We start from the raw sequence: 21,058 nt of genomic DNA on the forward strand, positions 1-21,058 counted from the left end.
TTTGCACCTGCCAGTGTTGTATAACGAAGGGCTACCAGGGGTACACTAGTACCCTTCAGTCTTCACTCTTGAGTAGAGTATGAAAACCAAATTAAATAATGGGTAACACGCCAAAGGTGTTGGCGGAGTGGGTGGAAATGCTGCTGCAACCAAATTCGTTGGACTGCCACCGTGCCACACCGCCCCACTGGCCCGGTCAGCGCTTGTTTGCAGTTGTAGCAACAATTGGCAGCAGCAACAATCGGCCGGCGGCCAAATTGAATTCAAGCGTGGCTAACATTGATTTCCTAGCCCCGTCGCGGGCCCCACCACCATTCACCATAATTAGTTTTATTCTGTTTATGCGATTTTAATATGGAATTCGCATTAATCTCGCCGGAAAAGTGGGCGGCAACCGGGTCTGGACTGTGATAAGGACCTGGCTCTGTGCACCACGGACTGTGGCGGCTGATGCAATCGACCGGTGAGATTGCAACAAAAGGCTGGAGAACGCGGGGCTTTGTTATTAAAATGCCATTAAAATTGGGCCAAAAGGTGGAAATACTCGTACGAAATATGCTTATGTTTTGGGGCAGCACCGTGGTGGCGCCTGGTCCATTGTTTGACGTCGGTTGTGCAACTGTGTCAATCTGATTTATGCCACTTGACCGAACGAGTGCCATGTCGCGTTGGTTAACGCTTTGCCGCTTGGACGCCTGCGCCACACGACACGTACACCCCAGTCGAGGAAGGGGCAAGATCAATGCCACCTCGGCGGCGATTTGCATTGAGCGAGCATACTCGTACACCCGTGTACCCATGGTTCTACGGAATTCTGGGAGGGGCCTGCTGCTGCTTTATTGAATGCACCTGGTCGCAAAACATGTGTCTTGTGTCTTGTGTAGGGGGTATGTCTGTGTACAAGAATTGAGGAAACATTTCGGAGTGCTTAGACCTTGTAGCCCACAAAGTGGCGACGTCCGATCACCTCGCCCATGTAGAACCAGGTGATTACCTCGACGGTGACCAGGATGTTCAGCCAGGCCTCGCGCACTGTGACCTGGCCGAGACGGCCGCCCAAGCCCTTCACACCCGTCTTGAGATTCTTCGTGGACTTGGCCGCGGTCTGCAGCTTCTGGAAATCGCCGGGCAACGGCGGCGACAGCTCCACTTTGGCATATTTCCAGAATTCCTTCAGCTGCGGACGTGCCAAAGCAGCAAGATCTGCGAATAAATTCCCAGTGTATACAGAATATATTATTATGATGAATGGAAAACTTACTATTGGCGAGTGCAGTGGCCTTGGCAACGTATTGACTCATCTTGGAGCGAATTTTATTCAGTTTCTGTGTTTCTTTCCAGCAAAGACGACACAGTAGTGCTGCCAGACAGTTGAAAGCTAAACGATAGGCTGCTTTGATGGCAGGCGATAGGCCACACACGAATCCCATGGGGAGGAATGCCCAGGCAAATGGGTTTTTGGTTAAATTTGCATAATTGCCCAGTTGTCGAATACAATCTGCGCCAATTATGCGATTTTGAGGCGATAAACTGACCGATCATTACGGCACCGACAAGATAGTTATTAGTAGAGCGAGCGGCTCAAGATCCCCGCCCACTGGCCAGTGGAAAACAATAGCCATGGGAGAGAATATGAAAAAAGCAAAGAGCCAAAAGCACGCCCTAACAAATTGGCCCAGACATCGATGGCCTGCATTGTCTTCGGGACTACGGCGCTGGGGAGTATTTCATCATCGGGTTGGGTGTTGTTGGGTGGGTTTCCATAATGTTAATGGATCACAAATGGCCACTAAACCAGTGAAGGGCTCTCATTCTGCCAAGGAAATTGGTCCAGTACGAGTGCTAGTATATCGTATTACTAATTGAGAATGACATTCCAAACAGAGACCCGTTGTGCTGTTGCCCTATGCATAATCATTAATAAGATGTGATTAATGCTTCATAAATTTGTTTCTTGCGCCCGTCACTTGTGCCGTGCAGCTGTCTTCTAAATGGTTTGGTTCCACTCTCACATTCGGGCCGTTCTGACACTTTGACCCTCGTCCGAAAACGTGGCCAAAGTTGATTTGCATTCCTATGACAATTTCAAGTTGAGGCGCTGCCATTTCATGGGGGGATTGCTATGGTTCGGATTCGGTTAAGAGCTGAGAGCTAAGAGCCCCCTCCAAACATGGAAATGTAGTCCAACAATTCGTTTCGCTATTTTGCATTTTTATTGTTTGCCAATGCTGACAGCGTTTGATTATATTTATTCTTGGGCGTTGGCCCCGCAATGCCTTCCTATTTCTGGGGGAGCAGCGCGCTGCAGTGCTGGCCCCACCGCAAACCGAAAACCGAAAACCGGGCATGAGCTGCAAAAGCTAATTGTTTATTTAGAACACTGCGCAAAAGTTCCATGGGTTTTGGTTGGGGGAGATTACGCGAATTGATGCTGGCATTGTTGGGCACTGGGGCTGCCATAGTTTTGCTTTCCCTGAAGACTCTTTATAGGCCTAGAGATTGATTGCTAATCTCGGAAAATATGTTTTGCTTGAGTCATTGAAAAAGGTAAGGATTGTAGCTAGCGATTTATCGACTTATCGCTGTGCTGTCTTGAAGGTGCGATAGGTGTGCATCTATCGATTGTGAAGTCCTTTTTCATTGCTGAGGTTTTTTCTCAGCTGATAGATGTATGATGATGTTACACTGTGCAACAAAATGCAACTTTTGGTATGTACTTTGCACCAGACAAAAATAAGCTTGTAAGCCTTCCAATATGCAACACAAAATATTTTTAAAAATTAGAAAAAAACCACCAGTTTGTGGCTGCATATTTATATCATTTTCATTAGGTATTTGCAGCACTGATATCCTCAAAAATTGATGATTAAATTGATGATTGTACGACCTTTTGCAGGGCGTTTGATTCCTGTTGATAGATCGGATTACACCTGAACAAATAGGGATCCAAAGTTACAGTTTTAAACCATTTTTAATATTTGTTCATCTTTTTTTTTTCTGTCGGGAACATTGAATTGCCGGTCTTAAGATTATTTTTAAAGAGATTTCAACATTTGTATGGTTTTTTTTTTAATGCTGTTTTTTATGTTATGGTCTTACATATTTTTAGAAACTAATTCTTTAATGGCATTAACTCTTTCCAAAGAATGTAAAAGGTACGTGCTATTGCGTAAATCCAACCCATTTCATAATACCTCAAACATTCATGTATACTTTTCTGTAAATTGTTATTGTTTAATAAATCTATAGAAAAGGCATACCATCGCAATTGCCCATCACTTAAGATATTTCACAGTTGACTGCCGCTGCTGCTGCTCGATGGTTATGGATATTGTTATTGTTATTTTATTTAAACATTAATTAAGTCATTGTAAAAGGCAAAGGCAAAGTTCTTAGCCTGCCTTGGGCAATGGCCAATATTCAATTGTTTTTGCAGTGTAGGCACGCGACTCTAGTGGAAATTCCATGCCCCAACTAACGGCAGCACTCACATTTGAGTTGCAAGCAACACGGACGGACGGACAGACAGACAGACAGAAACAGAAACAAAAACAACAAAATAAATATATAATTGCAACAAAGAATTCTGAGCCGCGATTCGACTTTGGGGCCTGCTGCTGCCATTGCAAATTGAATGCTTTGGGCCACATGCTTATGACTTTTTAAATGTGTTTGTGCTTTATCAGTATAATTTGGTGTTTGTGGCAATTTTCATGTTGCTGATTGAGCTCCCCGATTGGCTGGAGCCCGCGTACTAGCTGTGTGTGTGTATGTGGATCTGTGCTCGTATTACCCTCGGCTCTAAATTCTTGTTTATAGTAATTTGCGCAACCATTGACAGCACCGTAGCGCTCCATGCCCCATGCCCCCCACGCCCCCCCCACGCCCCACCATGAACCTGGAGAGAGGAGGGAGCATTGGTGCTATCGCCACCCAAGGCAGATCTCAGTCGGACGATTGACGCAGCTGGGCAGTGAAAGGTCCCGGCGTCAGAGCACCCGGAGCACCACAGATCCCAAGTGTACTCCAGTTCTCGTCGTCGTCGTCGGCACGAGCCCCAGTCTTGGGCGTCGGCGTCAGAGTCTCTCGTTTTTTGTTTTGTTTGCGTTTTTTTGATATACATTTTCTTGGCTGTGACTGTGACTGCGCGGCGGCGGCGGTTGCGGCTGCGGCACAGGTTTCCATGTGGAAAAGCCAGGCAGGTCTTTTGGTATAAAAGTTGCCACAATTTGGTAGTCGAAATCAGAATCAACTCGTTCGCTGAGTATTCAACACAAGTTTTCCTTCTTCTCCTCCAACAACCACTTCTTCAACACCCCCCCCCAAAAGCAACATGAAGGTAAGCCACCCACCAGCCAGGAGCCCCGCCTAGGATCCACCGTCTGACTCTCCGACTCCTGATTCTCCCTCCTCCTGCAGTTCGCCGCCGCCGTAGTCATGCTTGTGTGCGCCCTGATCGGAGCCGAGGCCTCGTGGAACGCACTCCAGATCGCCCCTGGCGTCTCCTATGTCAACTCGGTGGCCCATGGAGCCGGTGCGTGGGGCGGCCCATGGAACGGTGCCTGGAACGGCGGCTGGAACGGCGCCTGGAACGGTGGCTGGAACGGCGCCTGGGGTGCACCCGCCGCCGTGGCTGTCCATGCTGGTGCCGGTGCTCCCTGGGGTCTGACCGGTCCCGGCTGGCATGGCGCCTCTGTGCCCGGCATTGCCCTGGCCCAGGGACCCGGTCTTGCCGCTGGACACGGACATGAGGGTGTCTACGTGGCCAAGACCCGTGGCGCCATCCACACCGCCCCCCTGGCCGGACACATCAACTCGGCCACCTCTGTGAACGTGGCCCCCGCCCCGGGGACCCTGTAAGTCAATCGCCATCCACCACCGACCACCACCACCACGACCGACCGATGATGTCTCACCAACCGATGCCAAACGGATGTGGCGGACGGGGCGGATGGGCCAGGAGCCAGGAGCCACCTTCGATCTCCTCCATCTGCTTCAGCGACCGACCTTCCACGACTCTAACCGGATACTTCCCCCCAACTCTCTCTACACACCTATTGTTAAGCACACACCGCTCTTAGTCCCCCCCCCTCGCCCCCGATACGAACACGATCCTGATCTTGAGGCGATCCCTCAGCAATTTAAGTCCAACAACAATTACAACAACTACAAGAAACCAACAAACGACAACATGTTAATTTTATTATTTGAGAACTATATCTTTCAAATGCCTTCCCATCTTCCACTCTCCATTCTCCTCCACCATCACCACTTTTCTCTGTACTTTCTATATGCTTTCCTATATCTGTCACTATCTGTCTCTCTCTATACATATCTGGCGTGTCTTTACGAAGAGATATGCTTTGACCAAACTGTAAATATCCATTCCCTGTACTCTAGTAATCTGCAACAATGTAAAGATTGACGAAAGCGTTATAAATAAACTCAAACAGCGTTTTTTATACGAAAATTTCTATGGAAGATCATATAGGGGCTTTGGGGGTAACAGTTATTAGTAATCCTTGAGTTTTTTCCAAGGTTTCCATGGAGATGTCAACCCTGTGGCCCGTGGAGTCGGTTCGTGGCTCTAGAGTTTCTCTACTTCTCTGCTATACTTCTAGAGTTTCTTCCTTAAAGATTCAGGGCATTGGTCTCTCATGCATTGAAACCTTCTAGTAACTTCCCTTACGACCTTGAAGCACCTCTACTAATGTGCACCCCCGATTATATCTAAACACTAATATAATCTAATTATTGCCTTGACTGGGGGGTGTGGCTTTGTTTCATTGGGGTTTAGTTTTTGCACCTGCTGGACCTTGAATGGATCGCTGAAGAATGTCTAGATCAAATGTGTCTTTGTCTTTTAAGTGTACTATTATTACGGCAATCCCAATTTGTTTGAACACACACAGAACAGCAGCCGCTGAACGGTAGTCAAGTTGGAGGCCAATGGTCATTAGATCGAGTTAATTGTCCAGCTACGATACATCTACATCTGCAGTGTATTGGGAGCACAGGGCGTATGCTTAATTATGCAAACGCTTAAACGATAATTACAGATCCAAGACTTAGTTTCAGTCAGCACCTGGTCTTTGAGTGCAGCTAAATAATTGACTTATGAGGCAAATTATAGCAATGGCTAATTACAGAGTATCATCGAGAGATCTCAACTTGAACTCTTTCGGATCTCTGCCCCCACATCCATAAAAATGTAAACCAGTTCTAAAGCTTTCCAAACACCTCCGCCACTGCCCAATCGAAGGCTCTTTTTGGCATGATTCAATTGTGTTTTGCAGGGGGCCACCTAATGGGGCCTGGGACATGTGGGAAGTCTGCAGACACCCACCCACGCTGTTCCTGCCACGCCACTCCATTAAAACCCAGGGAATGTTGTGGTTACATCCATTAGGTAATCCGAAAGGGACTTCTTTGGGTAATTCCATTCCCCTTTCTCATGGTTTTCCCAGACAAACCCCACGCGCAACTAACGACAGATCTCGGTTATGGCCCTTAAGAAACATAAATCAGTTATTAGCTGGCCGCATTCAGGATATGGATCAGACCATAATTAGATTTGCTTATAAATCATACTGAAATGCTAATCGAACACAAACAACAATTAAGTAATTAAACCGACGCGTCGGTGTGATGGAGTGAAAAGCAACTTACCGGAACTGCAGCTTAAAAGTGGGTTGGGCGCACTCAAAGCCACTCAGAGAGATAGAAACACTCACTCGGAATGCATTTCTGGGGCGGTGCAAGTCGTCAGAGGTGTGCAGATCCGTGTCCGTTCCGATGGGAGCTGGTTCCAGGCTAAAAAAACTCAGAGGGAACCACGAGTTGGTTCAAGATTCGAGTTCTTGCAGGAATTATATCGGAACCAGTCGGAACGTTTTCTGCAAAAGCACACGTCCCTCGACATCAAGATACATCCCTGTATCTCTAGGAAAAAAGACACTAATCCCAGATGTGACGGCAGGAAGGATAGGGCTATATTTGGGAGAGTGCGGCCCGTGGAGAGAGTAGCTTTAAATCAGGTTCCCAGAACCATATTTCACTGCAATCTAAACAGGAATGAAACTATTTTTATAACTATCCGTAGAACTAGTTCTCGGAAACGATCAGCTCTGAGGCAGTGAGGCAGGGCGAGCAAACAATGTCTCAGTCAAGGCGGTGATCTGTGAGATCGCTCAGACGATAGATCGGTAGATCGGTGTAAGTCATGTCATATGCTCTGGCAGCGTATGCAAGCGGACCACTGTCCCGTGTCTGAACAATGTGTGAACTCTCACTTTCATGAACCTTTGTCGTTGTCGCCGGTGCGCGCGCTGGTGGTCAGCCATGTGGGGCCTGCAGTGGGTATAAAACTGGCCGGCAGAACCGTCCAGAGATCAGTTCAGAACAAGAGTTCAACGAGAGCGCTACCAAACCCAAACCAACAGCAAAATGAAAGTGAGTTGAGATCGGGACTGCCACACGGCGAATCCTTTGCTAATCCGGCTGTCCTTTTCCAGTTCGCCATCGCCGTAGTCTTCACTCTGGCCTTTGCCATGGGCGTCCAGTCGTCGGTGATTCCCCTGCTCTCGCAGGTGGCCGGACACGGACTCTCCTACACCGCCGTCTCGGGACCCGCTGTGATCGCCTCTCCCTGGGCCCATGCTGCCGCTCCCTGGGCCCATGCCGCCGCCCCCTGGGGTCATCCCGCCGCCGCCTGGCCCGCAGCCGTGACCGTTGGCGCCTGGCCCCCAGCAGCCCCCGCTGTCGTTGCCGCCCACTCCCCCGCTGTTGTGGTCGGCCCCGTGGCCCATGAGGGTGTCTACACGGCCCAGACCCGTGGTGCCATCCACACCGCTCCCCTGGCCGGACACATCCAGTCGGTGGCCTCCATCAACGCTGCCCCCGCTCCCGGAACCCTGTAAGTGAGAGGATCTTCTGATGGACTACAATCCACCAACTCCGATCGGACCGCCCCGCCATGCCAAGGAACTGCCATTGATGGATCCTCCCTCCACGGGGGGGATCCTCAACTGAACCACAATACTGTTGTACATAAATGTATATAGATCTATATAGACAGGGTACTCGCACCTAGCACTTGAACTTCAACCACCCCTACCATAACTAGCCATCAAAATTCCCTTTCGACCCAAGCACCGGCCAACACTGGCTGTGTCCCTTGCGCTCTTTATTTATTTCGAATACATTTTCCAAGCATTCCTGTGAAAACTAGGCAGAAGGACTTTCCTTTGAAGGAATGCCACGATCATTCCCTGGGGAAATGTTTGAAATTTTGCAAATAAAGAAAATGTAACCAACTCGAAATGTGATTTATTTGGGAGGGAGACCTTAAAGATTGGAGAACAGTATGAAAAGGATCTGCGATCGGTTGATTGAAGATTCTTCAAAGTATTCTAAAGATCCCACTACTATATTTAATAGTTAAGACCCCTCTGAAGCGATTCGTTTTGAAATTTCGCTAACAAAATCCGAATTCCAAGTAAAAATCATAAATCTCCGTCTGTAGCATTGGTTTTGTCACGTAACAAGCCATAAAAGCGACAAATATTGGACTTTAGATTTGTCTCAAGCTCGTAATGGATCAATTAAGCGCATAATAGACGCCTCTTAAACGGGTTTAAATTATACAGCTAGTCCATGATCGACTGGAAAATACCTTGCATTCTCAGGCATTCTCCGGCGTGGAGTCAATTAGTAAACACAGTCCGTTGGCCGATGACTACAATGATTTTCACAGTGTTACGCCTCCGAATGCATTTGATTGATTCATTGACTCAAATGGGAACATGAGCCTCCACTGAGTGTCCATCCCCCTTTCTCCACCACTCCTCTGACTATACCCAATGCTACAGTTTGCTGAACAGAGCGACGCAATTGAACGAAAAGGCTGAAATGTCAAGTTCATGCGCATGCGCAGCGTTCAACGCTCAATGGCGCAATGCATCCACAAATCAAATCAGAGCATTCGCGCCCCTGCCCCGGCCCCATTGCTGACCGCAACAGAATCCAACTGTTGCTCTGGCAACCCAATGCGTGACTGCCTGACTGCCCCCTCTGCGACTCCCTCGCTTGGTTTTCTATTCCCACTCTGCGTTTCACGCGCTTGTTTTTGGTACCCTTTAAAGAGGGTATTATGGTTTTCAACAGAGGATTGTAACACGGAGTAAAAGCATATGAAAAATTAATAATACCTTCGTACAGTATCGTACGCAGATTCCTAGACACAACAGGCGACAACGAAGATACGATCCCTAGAACATCGAGGAGCAACGAGGATCCCATCGCTAGGAAGACGACGAGCAACGAAGAGAGCAGCACAGAAAGAAAACGACGACTGTGAACGAAGAGTGTGTTCACAGAAAGATGAGATTATCCCAAATTTATTAAACATGAACTAAAAATTAACTATTAAACCTAAAATAAATAAAGAATCCCACTTATATGTACTTTAGATAGGATCACTTGTTTATATCACTATCCCCAAGGGTATTACTAGATTCGGCTCCCGAAATCCGCATTTCTATCTTGTTTTTCATGTTTCGCTTTGCTGCCGCATTTGGCTGTTGAATGAAATGCGTCAGTGTACCCTGTGCCTCGCCCCCCGCCCCCCGCTCTCCAGCAACCACACCCCCTTTTGGAACAGAGCATTTGGCGATTGAACGGACTCACTTGACTGCCGTGATTTATTGCCTGCCCGCGGCCAAGAGTCAATCGTCGTCAATCGTGTCGACAGTCTCCCCTTACTGGGAGCACGGCTCGGACTCGTACTCGTATTCGTAAATGGTAAGAAATTTCCTACTGGGCTTCCTTTTGGCCAGGCCCGGTAATTGTTACAGCAAAGAGAAAAGAGCACACAAAAGTTGTGGGGGGGGGGGGGGGGGGGTCACAGCGAACTGTCGGTGCTCTTACTACCCAAACACGTGACACTCTTTGCTTGACCCTTTATGCACCTTGCCCTTTTGCAGGATTTTGGGTTATGAGCGAACACGGTATGCTCTTGGGAGCACTTGTATGTCTCTTCGGCTTTGACTGGAGAGCATTTAAACGTCATGACGACTCGTTGCTGCTCTCACTGCCTTTTGTTTGCCACTCTTTAGCACCTTTATTGCCTAGAGTATTGTAGGGTACACTTCCTTCTCTAGTAATTTCCTTTGCCTGCCCATGTGTGCTACAATTGTAGAGCATTCGGTGGTCGCTCACATTTCCAGAGCATCAAAACCGTGTAATAGACAGGCACGCTCTCTCTCTCTCTATCACTCTCTTTTTGCATTTCTCCCAACAACAACCAAATTGGCAAAAGAGTAAAAATAGCAAAAACAGCAGACGGCAGACGGCAGCGATAAGAGACAGCAGCAGCAGCATTCGGCGACTATCTGGCTGCATCCGAGGCAGAGCTGCCTCAGTCGTTCAGTTGGAAGCAACGTGCCGTCGGATTGGGAATCGGACAATCGCAGAATCGGAGAATCGCGCAGAACAGAAATCAAAGTGCATGGGAAATACGTGCGTGATTGCAAAAACTGTCGCCGGCTGCAACTGTGAAGTGCAAAGAGAGGCAGCGAGTGAAGAGTGTATGCAAATGTGAGTGCCAGGTGCGTGATTAGATTGGAGGCGGACGATAAGCCCGCTAAGGCGGCGCCTGTGCCGCTGTCTTTGTTTGAATTGTCTTGTGCGAAGGCGAAGAAGAAGAAGGAGCAGGATGGATGTGGAGGGAGCTGGGAGAGGGAGAGGTGGAGGTGGAGCAGACTTGGCTACCACTTGAGACGCCAACTTTTTGCGTCTTTTTGCTTGGCCATATGTATCGTGTACACAAATATGTACATACATATGTATAACGATGTGCGATTGTTCGGTTATGGTTAGACTTTCTTGAACATTTCTTTTTGCAAATTTATTGCGCTTTATAAACATTTCGTTTCGAGTAATTGGACACGTTTGCCGCACTCTCTGGTGGCAGCGGCCACCACCCGCAGAAATAAACAAACAAACTTCAAGTCCACTGCGAATTACACAATGCGGGAGAGGCACAAACAAAAAACAGCTGATTATCACCGCCCTCCCTCCCCGTGTGCCCTCACGCAATGTTTCACACCCCTGGTTCTACACTTGTTGAAGCGTTTGGGCAAAGAGAGCGGCCTCTCTCGGGCATTCGTTTCGGACGAGCAATGTCAAGCAAGGTGTGTTTGGCAAGAGGTAAGGCAGTCGAACCTCGCAGCTACTGCCGGCAGTGGGACTCTGGTAATGCCTTACCTCACTCACACCTTGGCACACACCTTGGCAGAGACCACCGGCATTGAGAGAGAGCGATGGAGAGAGAGCGTAAGAGAGGGCAAGTGCAGCATCAGCTGGTGCTGTGTGTGTGTCCGTCCATTGCCCTCGTTCGCCATCCCATTGCGACGTCTATTTACTTCCATTCCGTTCCGATTGTGATTCGATTTGATTTAAATAAAACATCGCGCTCCCTGTCTTTGTTTGCGGATTAATTCCGATTTGTTTTGCTTCCCATGTCGCGACTTGTTGGTTGGAATCCTCCTTTGTTTGCTCTTATCGATGCCCACGAGTGCGGGGTATTTTTACTGCATGTATGAGCTATTTGCGTCCGTCCGACCGCCAACGAACTACGGCTAACGGCAGGGCAATGTCATGGCACAGTGGAACACGCTCCCATATATCCCCTCTAGTCTGGCCACTTTTCCCAGCCCTCGTCCCACTGTACTCGCACACGCATGCACAAAAAAAAAAATAGTATTTATTATTTAATTAAATTCGTGATTTGCTGCGCTCTTTGTTGCTATTGTTGCTATTGCCGCTTTTATTATTTTGCTTCATTTAGTGGCGGAGAGTGAGAGCGGGGAGTGCCCCATCAAATCGCATCATTTGTCGCTGAGCATCTGATGCGACCGCTTGGTTCCGACTGCGCTTGGAGTTCGTATAATACAAAGTCTCGGTGCCGGATCGGTCTGTCGGTCTCTGGGGTGAAGTGTCGCGTCGTGACGAGTCTCGATTTCAATTAAAGACTGCTGCTGGCAGCTATAACATCTTATTAAATCTCGACTACTGGCCCATTCAGAAGATTATCCACAGACAAGACAGCGAAAAAAAAGACTGCTACCTCGGACTGACCCAGAAACTCCGGGGAAACTGGGTCAAAGTGCGAAATTCTCGTGCAGTGCGGTACGAAACGGAATGAACTTGGAACGAGGAGAGCAAATAGTGACAAAAAAAAAGCTGCGCCATCGTAAGTGAGATTCTCAGGGGAATCTCAGGTGTTGCGGAGACACTTCCGTGGGTGGAATACATGACGTTGGTCCGCCCATCATGAAAGGCATCTGCGGGGAGCAGCTCAACAACTGCATGCTGCTGGGCGACTGCGAAAACGGTGGAGATGGAGCCGCAGCAGTTGGAGTAGAAGATGGAGTGGCTGTTGGAGGAGGCGGAGGCGGAGGAGAAGGATTGGCTGCCTCAGCGCGCCGCGTCCGCTTGCGGCAGGTGCAGAGCATGGCCGTGCCCACGACCAGCGCCTACGACACCCTGGAGCGGCCCTACCGCCACGACAAGGCACGCGGACGCTGGGCCAAGTCGGCGGACTTTTACTTCGCCAGCTGCACCCATGCCTTCACCCCGCTGATGTTCTCGGAACTCCCTACCTTCGGCCTCGTACACGGCGGATGGGGTAAGTGCCAACGGTCCCATTCCCGTTCTCATTATAATTTCTTATCAATAGATTTCAATTAACCGAAGCAAAGGTTATCGGGGGGACTGCGTTAATCGCTGGGGATTCTGTGCGTTTTTATTATATTATGCACAATATTAATTTGGCGAGCGATAAGCTGGAAGACTTGAAGACGACAGCAGGCAGGGCTGTCATCGAGCCAGAGAAACCACAACAATAGAAAGAGAGTAGTAGTTTCGTCAGAAACCACAACAATAGAAAGAGAGAACGATTCATCATAAACGGGGGTATAATCATCTGCCAACTGGTTACGAACAGATATAATCGGTGGCGATTGTGGGGTCATTAGTTAATGACATAATTACACTCGTTCTATACACGATTCTAGATAAGGCGAATAATGACAGAGTGCCGCGGCAGATAAATCTCTCGAGAGAGAGCATATTAATAGCACTTTTATGCGACCGCAGATCAAGGGTCTAGAGAATCTAGAAATGAATCATTATCAAGCATTAGGTTTATTGAAATTTCACTCTACAGAATTGACTCCACCAATCCCTTTATCCAATTCCTCTTCTTTTCGATCTCTTTACAGTATTAATTATTATCGCCTATCTTATGGGTATTTTCTTCTACTCCCTGCCCATATTTTTGATCCAAGCATTTCTGGGACAGTTTTCCACTTCCGGATCTATTTCAGCATTTCGTGTGGCGCCCATTTTCAAAGGTACTCAAAAACCGCTCACTTGTTCGGGTTGTAATGGGGCATACTTTCAGGCATCGGATATTCCATACTGCTCATAAATCTGGGTACACTCTCGTACTACAGCATTGGGGCAGTGGTGCCGCTCATCTACGCGGTCAACGCCTTGCACGCGGTGATTCCATGGACGCACTGCAACAATACGTGGAACAGCGACGACTGCTCCACCCATGACAACTACGATCCCGATGTGAGCTGAGCAAAGGGAAATCGTACTCTATTGTGCTTATTTTATGTCTGCTTTCTTTACAGAGTCTCGCTGTCGACCCACATTCCACTGTGGAGTTCTTTCGGTGGGTAGTAGAACCATTCAATTAGGAGTTTAAGATTGATATCTTTCGATGATTCCAGGTCGATGATTGCCTCCACAGGCGAAGGCTCTACTGCAATGACCACCTCCTTGTCCATGCTCGTGGCTGTGGGGGCCATCTGGCTGCTGGTTCTGGCCCTCCTGCTTAAGCCTGTTGTTTTTGTGAGTGTCCTTCTTGTAGAACAGCATATTTAATCCTTTGTGGTGATATCCCTCTAGATTGGCAAGACCCTGCGCTGTTCCTGTGTCCTGATGTTTGCCTGCTTTGTGGCCGTGTTCTTCTATTTGGCCATTCACGAGGGATTGGACCTGGGAACCTTTCACAGCTACCTGCTGCCTCCGTTCTACAACGTGCAGGATCTTTTGGGAGTCGGAAGCCGTGCCTTCGTAATGGCCGGCCTGGCCCTCGGCCCCGGCTGTGGCAGCATCATCAATCTGGCCAGCTACAACAGCTTTCGCAGCGATGCCGAGCGGATGAGCGTCTGGGTGTGCCTTACCCATGCCACCATTGGCCTCATGGCCGTGCTCTGCTGCAATGTGGCCCACGATCATTTCGAAGGTGAGAGTCCCACTGGATGCCTAAGTTTCTGTGACTATGTTCCTATATTCCTCCCTTGCAGATCACGTGGGCATGCTGCCGTTTCATGTGGATGAGAAGCATGATTTGCAGTACTTGTACCTCAGCTTCTCGTACCTTTTTGGCCGCTTTAGTACTGTGCCCAATCTATGGGCTTTCCTGTTTTTTGTCGTCATCTTTCTGGCCGAGCTATCAGCATTGGTGAGTCACTATTTCCAGCTATTTTCAGGGCCTATTCTTAATGGTTTCGTTTCTATTGCAGGTGATCCAGCTGCTGTCTGTGGTGACATCCCTCTTCGATGAATTTGAGTGTTTGAGGTCTAGAAAGATGCCAATTATCTGTACGCTGATTTTCTGCCTTGCGGCCACATCCGTGTACTTTTGTACGCAGGTGAGTGAGGGATTTCCTATAAAAGATATCACTTTTATAGCTTTTATATTGCTCTTTCAGTTGGGCTTCAGTCAGTTGAATCTGCTGCCACGAATGGCCCTGTTCTCTAATGTCCTCATTTCGGGTGTTCTCGTGCTGATGGCCACTGTGGTCTATGGCCGAGTGCGCTTCCAGTGCGATCTGCAGTTCATGCTGGGCAAAACGATCTCAAGCTTCACCATATTCTTCATACGCTTTGGCACGCCAATCTTTCTCGGGCTCTGTCTGGTAGGCATTCTATGTTCCGTCTCCCGATTCCGAAGATCCTAAGATTCTTTCGTTTTAGGGTCAGCTCGTCTACTATTTGATAACCTTCAATGAAATCCATCAAGGTGTCATGTGGCTGAGCCAGGGACTGCTCTTCCTCCTGGCCATCGTTTATATGGTCTACAGGGTGACCAAAACGAACGGCAGCTTTCGCCAGCGGCTGCAACAGTGCCTGGCGCCACATGACTGGCATCCGGTGGATGCGGACAACCGACGCTTTTACGAGGAGATCATGGGCATCTCCGAGATGCTGGTGATCGATGCCAATGCCAACAACACATAGTGCCTGTATCTTAGAATACTCTTAGAATCGAATCAAAACAGCGCCTCCTCCCAAAGAGATCGCATTCGTACTTACTTAAGTCGCAGCCCCCATGACACGCGAAGGACCTCTCTGCCGCAGGTCGCGGCGCGAACTGAAACTCACTTTTATTATACACCCATACACGACATCCCTCGGAATCAAAACACGGATCAAGGGCAATTGCTGATGGCTGATTTTTGATGGAGCTGTACTGATATTTTCCAAATGCTAGCTATAGTCAACAATAAACTGGTGATATTTAGTAGTTGCCTACAAAAAACCGAAACTAAAAACTAACTTTGCCAAAAACAAACGGAAGTTCCACGAACTTTGGACAAAAACAATGTTTAAAACAATAAAATTTGAGCACACAAATGCATTAATCTGCGGACAGTTGTAGCTTAGAAAGGGAATGAAAGTGGAGAAAGTGTTTTTCCGGACTGTGTTCTATATGTTGGAACGGCATAGGAAAAACGTCTACTATAAGTCGAATACCCTAGGAAATTTAATCTTGAGCAATTCTTACTGTTTGGCTTTCTTTTTAATTTCATTAAAGCATTGAAGAAAGCTCAACGCTCATCACAGCCATGAGACATCTTATGACGATGCTCTCCAGCCCCAACCTCAAGAGAGAAAAATGAGAGATGCCCTCGGATTTCATGCTGTGTTTGTGGCTTCGTGTTGATTATTCTTCGAGAGGGGTTTTCAGATGATTCAGTTCCAGAAATACAGTATTATGTTCTTTATTGAAAACAACAGATTAACATATGTACATATGTATGTACAAATATCAGCGGTCAGTTTATTCTGAAAATGATCCCAGATGATACTTGTAAATGGGGTCACGCTATCGACTGGAATCCTGTGGATATGGAAAATCGAAAAAGTGTGGGGAAGCTGTGGGGAACAACGTGACTGAATCTGTTCGATTCAAGTATTTCTAGTAATTTAGGTCCCTCCCCTCCCATTTTTGTAAAAATCCATTTCAGAACACAACCGCTTTTTAGATGTTGATACAGATTCGACTACGCAGCGGCCCGACCGAGTCTTATATAACTGCGCCTACTGCTCTGTCGCGTCTCCCTTTACACGTCTGCTTCCTCACTTCTACTGCTTGCTCTCCTGCTTGGTCTCTCTTTTTGCATGCTGTGTGTGGTACCCAAAAAACAGAAAAAACAAACAATACTCGGGAAACGAAACATTGATACCCTTGCAGTCTCGTTTCCATGTTAGCTTTACGATAAAGAGTCATAGATATAGTCATATTAACTAGCCAATGGCTACTAATGAAGAATATATGTATGTATATAAGAGATTTATGAATTTGAAGATGCTTGTCAAACATTTCGCTATAACCCGAACACACACCCTGCAAGGGTATGCATCGAATAAGACAAGCCAAAAAGAAACAGAATATGCATACATATGTATGTACATACTTACACACTCACACCGCACACATGATCGCAGACTGGAGACCGCATAGCTTCTCGAGATATTAATTTATTATTTACAACGACGCGACCGATGCCGAAAATATTAGTACCCGATTGTTTTCCGTTGTTACTGCAGAGATTTGTCATTTCTTTCTTTCTTTCTTTTCAAATAGACACTCGCTTACACACAAACACACGTACACAAAATAACGGTGTACTCGGTGTTGCGGCATCGCAAGAAACGCGCCAAAATGCAAAGAGAGCGGCATATCAAGAAAAAATGCACTGAAACACGAGAAAGAAAAACACACACACAAAATAACAATGGCAAACTCTGCACAGCACTTTCACAAACAAAATAAACACTAAATTACAGTTTAACAACGATTTTAAGCGACATAAACACGGGTAGAGAGAGAGAGAGACAACCGAGCAACTGATCAAAGCCGTGATTTGGGCACACTGCGATTGCAGACCTATCGACCTATCGAAAATAAAAAGAGGTGGCTGAAGACTGCGGGGGCATTTAAGCTAGCCATAAAATTATTATCAATAGATTTTAAAGGGATCCCAAATCAGCAGACGTATTAATTTAAGATATTGAAATAAAAAAGATATCACAGATAAGAGTTGGCCACACTGCAACGACCGATCGACTGCCATTTTATCCACAACACAACACTGCCAGAAGCTACTCAAATTTTCGTTTGAACCGCAACAATGCGTGGAAATAAGGAAAGCAAGAAAAAAGTGGAAACGAATGCCAACGGCGCCATCAAGAAGGCTCCGCAACCTGGCTTGGGGGATTTCCATCACCATGTGGTTAATAATGATAAAGTGCATGCAGAACTACAGCTGAAAAGCCCATGCCGAGCATTAGAGCGTGAACTTGGCGTAATGTGCGAGAGCAGGACAGCAAGCAGTTCAAGGGGATGCGGCGCCAACGACAGGGAGCAGAAAATCTCCAGCGGGATGCCAAGGGCTACCCAAGTGCCACCAAAACCCTTGGGACAGTTATCGACACCTGAAATTAATGGCCACAACATCTCTAACAAAGTACCCGAGTCGGTTGAAGCCGGTTCGGTACGGAAAATGTACGGAAACCGGAACAGAAAGAAACCAGAAGACCCATGTGATGTTTCCCAGCGAGCAACGCCTGAAATGAATTGTCACGAGGTCCCATACGTCCACAATATCTATAGCGAAATATCCGAGCTGTACCCGAAACCTTCTGGACAGAGTGTCCCATTCGTACCCCAAAGACGCGGCGGCGGGTCCACTGGCAAAATGAGACGCGGAAAAGAGGACAACTTTAACGGAATAGACCAAAAGCCACTAAATAACTGGGAAAAAGCACTAGCTGCAATGTATGGGCATGGAAACTCCGACGTCCACATCTACCGCGGAGTATCCGAGCTGTTTCCGGAACCTTCGACCCAGAGCCAGAGTAGCCCATTCGTACCCCTGAGAGTGGCCAACAACTACAAACAGATCAGCCGCGTGGAAGGAGAACCCTCCAAGGCTCGGATACCCTGTGTACAGGCACGCAAAGAGCCGCAAATCAAAATTATGAAGAGGCCGGAGCCAGACAAAGTTACGTTCACAATTAAGAATGAGCCGATCCGTGGACTGCCCCGCGGTAAGGTCAGAGTGCGATCCTGCCACCCAAAAGCGCCGCCAGCGCGTTGCGTGCCGAAGGAACTGGAGCAGGTGGATCGCATGACATCGGCAGACTTCCGGCACGACAATAACGCCCACGTGCTGAACATGCGCACGCAGCTCAAAAACCAGGACCACATGCACTACTTTGCGATGGTCATCAGAGAGAACGCGCATCTGTTCAAGGGGCGCGTCATCCTCGTCCTGTCCTGCGGCGTGGGCACCTTGGCCCTGATGGCCGCCCGCATTGGGGGGGCGAAGCGTGTGTACGCCGTGGACCACTCGATGGTGACTAACTATGCGGAGCTGGTGGTGAAGCAGAATCACTTCGAGCACACCGTGAAAGTGCTGCACGGGCGCATGGCCGATCTGAAGCTGCCCGAGAAAGTGGACGGAATTGTGTGCAACTGGATGGGGCACTCGCTGCTGTTCAACTCTGAGATCCTGGAGGTGCTCGAGGCACGGGATCGCTGGCTGAAGAAGAATGGATTCATACTGCCCGATCTGGGGGCTCTCTATCTGGTGGGAGCCGCGGAGCCAGAGCTGAAGGGCCTTTGCGACTGGTGGCGGAGCGTCTACAGCTTCAAAATGAACGCCATGCGTCGGTGTGCCATCTCCGAGCCTCGTTACGCGAAGACCCACGCCGGCTGTGTCCTAACCCTCGCCCATCGCGTGCTGGCGCTCAATCTGAAGAGGGCCACCACGGAGGATCTACAGATAGATCGCGATATACGGCTGAAGGTCACCAAGGATGGGCACCTAGAGTGCTTCACTCTGTACTTCGATGTGGCGTTCAGCCAATGCCATCGACAGCGCACCCTCAGCTGCAATCCCTGTCTCGCCAGCGGTTACAATTCGCTCTGGCTGCAGACGGTTCTCTTCGTCGAAAGGTCCTTTGTGCTCCGTGAGAACCTGCACTACGCGGGTCGCTTCATCTTCCGCCCCTTGGAGAGATCCGACACAAATCAGTTCGAGATTGTCATCAAGCTCTCTGAGAGCGGGCGCTTCGAGGGGGAAATGCCGGGTTTCTTTGGCAATCGTTTGGTCAGCAAGCGCTGGCTGATGATGGACCGCCACCAGACGGTGGCCGAGGTGGACAGCTGTCAGGACGAGGATAATTGAGTGTAAGAGTCATATATTATATGCTTATGATCGCTTCTTCCCTTCGTCCATCGATCGCAGGGATCAATTTATATGTAGAGTGCGCGCAGATGCGCTCCAGGCACGTGAGCTTTTGGCTGCTCAACACCAGCAGCAACCATCATTCCATCTCCATCATCACAATAATAAGCAAAAACATTACCACCATCAGCATCAGCAGCAACGCATGACAACTCGAAAGACGCAAAGCTCCAGCTTTGCACTTGCACCGGCACCGGCACCGGTTGTACAGCACTTAACAACAAGAATAAGAATAGTATTAGTAGTAATGTATGGCAACACGGGGAGCAGGAGCTCTTCCTCATTGCCTTCGAGTGGCACAGCAACGACCACCATCAACATTACCAACATCTGCAGCAGTACGGACAGGATCGTCATCTGCAGATCAGGAGTAGCTACCAGGTAAGTACTTCGGCAGTAAATGGAAAGCCCAACGTGTACTTCTATTTGACTTTTCGAAAACAGCAATCGGAGATGACCAGATCCAAACACCAAACCGCCGCCCAATAAGACTGAGGAATGTGCCCGAGCAAATCTCGGCGGTCTGTGATTCAAGGCCTCCGCCACGGGTGGCATCAGCAGCGACTCGTCAACGTACACAGCCTCCGCGGTCTCCACCTCTAAGCCTAAGCCGAACGCCATAACCAAGTTCCTCTCACGCATCAGATCTCGAAAGTCTCCGCCGGCTTATTTTTAAAATACCGTATATATACGTACTGTTCGTAGGTACATTGTGCTCGTGTCTTAAATCGTGATCAGCGATAAGCGCTAATCCTAATCTTTAATCAGTGATGCGAAAAAATGGTGTTTATAAATTTGAATAAATCTATTAAAAAGATTCCCGACACTGTGAAATCTATTTCGCTTTCGGGCATTTCTATACTGATGCTCAACGAGATCACTTCGATTATCAGAACGAAAACTATTCTCTGATTAAAAAATTATTGAATAATTAGCTTTTAATTCAACTTGTCAACAAATGATTCAAAGTTTATTTATATTCTTGTTCTAAATACTGTTCAGTGTTCAAATGCTTCTAAGAAATGTTATTCCTACTATAAGCAATTATTGATTGATGGTTATCTGCATCAGCATATCAGAAAGTGTGTAAACTGTAGAGTTTTTGTTGGATCTACAATCGGTTTCGATGTCATTGCGGTTCCGTCTGTCCGCCCATTTTTCCCAAACACACAAATATCAGATCGGTTTCCATTCTACGCCATATGAAATTTTCCAAATGAACTTGGCGATGTGTGATGTCCCGCACAAGTGGCACAGTCGGGCCATAGACACAGATAAAAGAGCGTTGATAATGAAAAAATGCAAAAATAAATGTATAGTCGAGGAGGTATATACCCTAACCAAAGAACTTTAGAGTAAGCTACCCCTTACATTCTTATAAGCTCTTCAGCTATCAAATGTGTCATTCTTCCAGCTAATCTTTGGCCAGGTTGGACCTTTAG

At 47.9% G+C, this 21,058-nt stretch overlaps 6 protein-coding genes across 10 annotated transcripts in view; 4 read left to right on the top strand and 2 right to left on the bottom strand.

The window, feature by feature from the left end:
- LOC108162942 (intersectin-2) overlaps positions 1-17,238 on the bottom strand; it is a 36,452-nt gene extending 19,214 nt beyond the window's left edge. Inside the window, exon 1 of the mRNA XM_017297934.2 lies at positions 16,783-17,238. Coding sequence (XP_017153423.1) covers positions 16,783-16,922 — 140 coding nt within the window. The 5' untranslated portion in view covers positions 16,923-17,238. The remainder of the gene's footprint in view (positions 1-16,782) is intronic.
- Positions 813-1,384, bottom strand: LOC108162950 (ATP synthase subunit g, mitochondrial). The gene is made up of 2 exons (XM_017297945.2): positions 1,262-1,384; positions 813-1,203 (listed from the first exon to the last, which is right to left on the bottom strand). The coding sequence occupies exons 1-2, from the start codon at positions 1,299-1,301 to the stop codon at positions 929-931; spliced, it is 315 nt and encodes a 104-aa protein (XP_017153434.1). The 5' UTR covers positions 1,302-1,384; the 3' UTR covers positions 813-928.
- On the top strand, positions 4,228-5,440 carry LOC108162947 (adult cuticle protein 1). Its single transcript, XM_017297942.2, has 2 exons — positions 4,228-4,339; positions 4,420-5,440. The coding sequence occupies exons 1-2, from the start codon at positions 4,334-4,336 to the stop codon at positions 4,858-4,860; spliced, it is 447 nt and encodes a 148-aa protein (XP_017153431.1). The 5' UTR covers positions 4,228-4,333; the 3' UTR covers positions 4,861-5,440.
- Positions 7,345-8,315, top strand: LOC108162948 (adult cuticle protein 1-like). The gene is made up of 2 exons (XM_017297943.2): positions 7,345-7,452; positions 7,515-8,315. Exons 1-2 carry the CDS (start codon positions 7,447-7,449, stop codon positions 7,917-7,919), a joined length of 411 nt encoding a protein of 136 aa, XP_017153432.1. The 5' UTR covers positions 7,345-7,446; the 3' UTR covers positions 7,920-8,315.
- Positions 10,416-15,722, top strand: LOC108162940 (sodium- and chloride-dependent glycine transporter 1-like). 4 transcript variants are annotated; one of them, XM_017297927.2, is made up of 11 exons: positions 10,416-10,607; positions 11,849-12,688; positions 13,284-13,415; positions 13,466-13,641; positions 13,704-13,744; positions 13,803-13,923; positions 13,981-14,320; positions 14,382-14,539; positions 14,601-14,729; positions 14,790-14,996; positions 15,055-15,722. In XM_017297927.2, the coding sequence occupies exons 2-11, from the start codon at positions 12,334-12,336 to the stop codon at positions 15,316-15,318; spliced, it is 1,923 nt and encodes a 640-aa protein (XP_017153416.1). In that variant the 5' UTR covers positions 10,416-10,607; positions 11,849-12,333; the 3' UTR covers positions 15,319-15,722. The 4 variants fall into 4 exon arrangements, with proteins under 4 accessions (XP_017153416.1, XP_017153418.1, XP_017153415.1 ...); XM_017297929.2 differs by having other exon boundaries at positions 12,086-12,688; XM_017297926.2 differs by having other exon boundaries at positions 10,416-10,596.
- Positions 17,239-17,388: 150 nt separating the features above from the next.
- On the top strand, positions 17,389-20,435 carry LOC108163240. Of its 2 annotated transcripts, XM_017298402.2 has the most exons (3): positions 17,389-19,558; positions 19,617-19,997; positions 20,061-20,435. In XM_017298402.2, exon 1 carries the CDS (start codon positions 17,496-17,498, stop codon positions 19,554-19,556), a length of 2,061 nt encoding a protein of 686 aa, XP_017153891.1. In that variant the 5' UTR covers positions 17,389-17,495; the 3' UTR covers positions 19,557-19,558; positions 19,617-19,997; positions 20,061-20,435. The 2 variants fall into 2 exon arrangements, with proteins under 2 accessions (XP_017153891.1, XP_017153890.1); XM_017298401.2 differs by having other exon boundaries at positions 17,390-19,997.
- The last annotated feature ends 623 nt before the right edge of the window (positions 20,436-21,058 follow it).

Source organism: Drosophila miranda, chromosome 4 (genome assembly GCF_003369915.1).
Source record: "Drosophila miranda strain MSH22 chromosome 4, D.miranda_PacBio2.1, whole genome shotgun sequence".
Classification (NCBI taxonomy): Eukaryota; Metazoa; Arthropoda; class Insecta; order Diptera; family Drosophilidae; genus Drosophila; species Drosophila miranda.

Excerpts from the sequence above, each read along its gene's own strand:
- LOC108163240 (XM_017298402.2), top strand. The coding sequence starts at position 17,496 with ATGCGTGGAAATAAGGAAAGCAAGAAAAAAGTGGAAACGAATGCCAAC.
- LOC108162950 (XM_017297945.2), bottom strand. The coding sequence starts at position 1,301 with ATGAGTCAATACGTTGCCAAGGCCACTGCACTCGCCAATA. Across the intron at positions 1,204-1,261 it reads GGCCACTGCACTCGCCAATA|ATCTTGCTGCTTTGGCACGT; the intron begins GTAAGTTTTCCA and ends ATTTATTCGCAG.
- LOC108162940 (XM_017297927.2), top strand. The coding sequence starts at position 12,334 with ATGAAAGGCATCTGCGGGGAGCAGCTCAACAACTGCATGCTGCTGGGC. Across the intron at positions 13,924-13,980 it reads TGCTTAAGCCTGTTGTTTTT|ATTGGCAAGACCCTGCGCTG; the intron begins GTGAGTGTCCTT and ends ATATCCCTCTAG. Across the intron at positions 14,540-14,600 it reads TGGCCGAGCTATCAGCATTG|GTGATCCAGCTGCTGTCTGT; the intron begins GTGAGTCACTAT and ends TTTCTATTGCAG.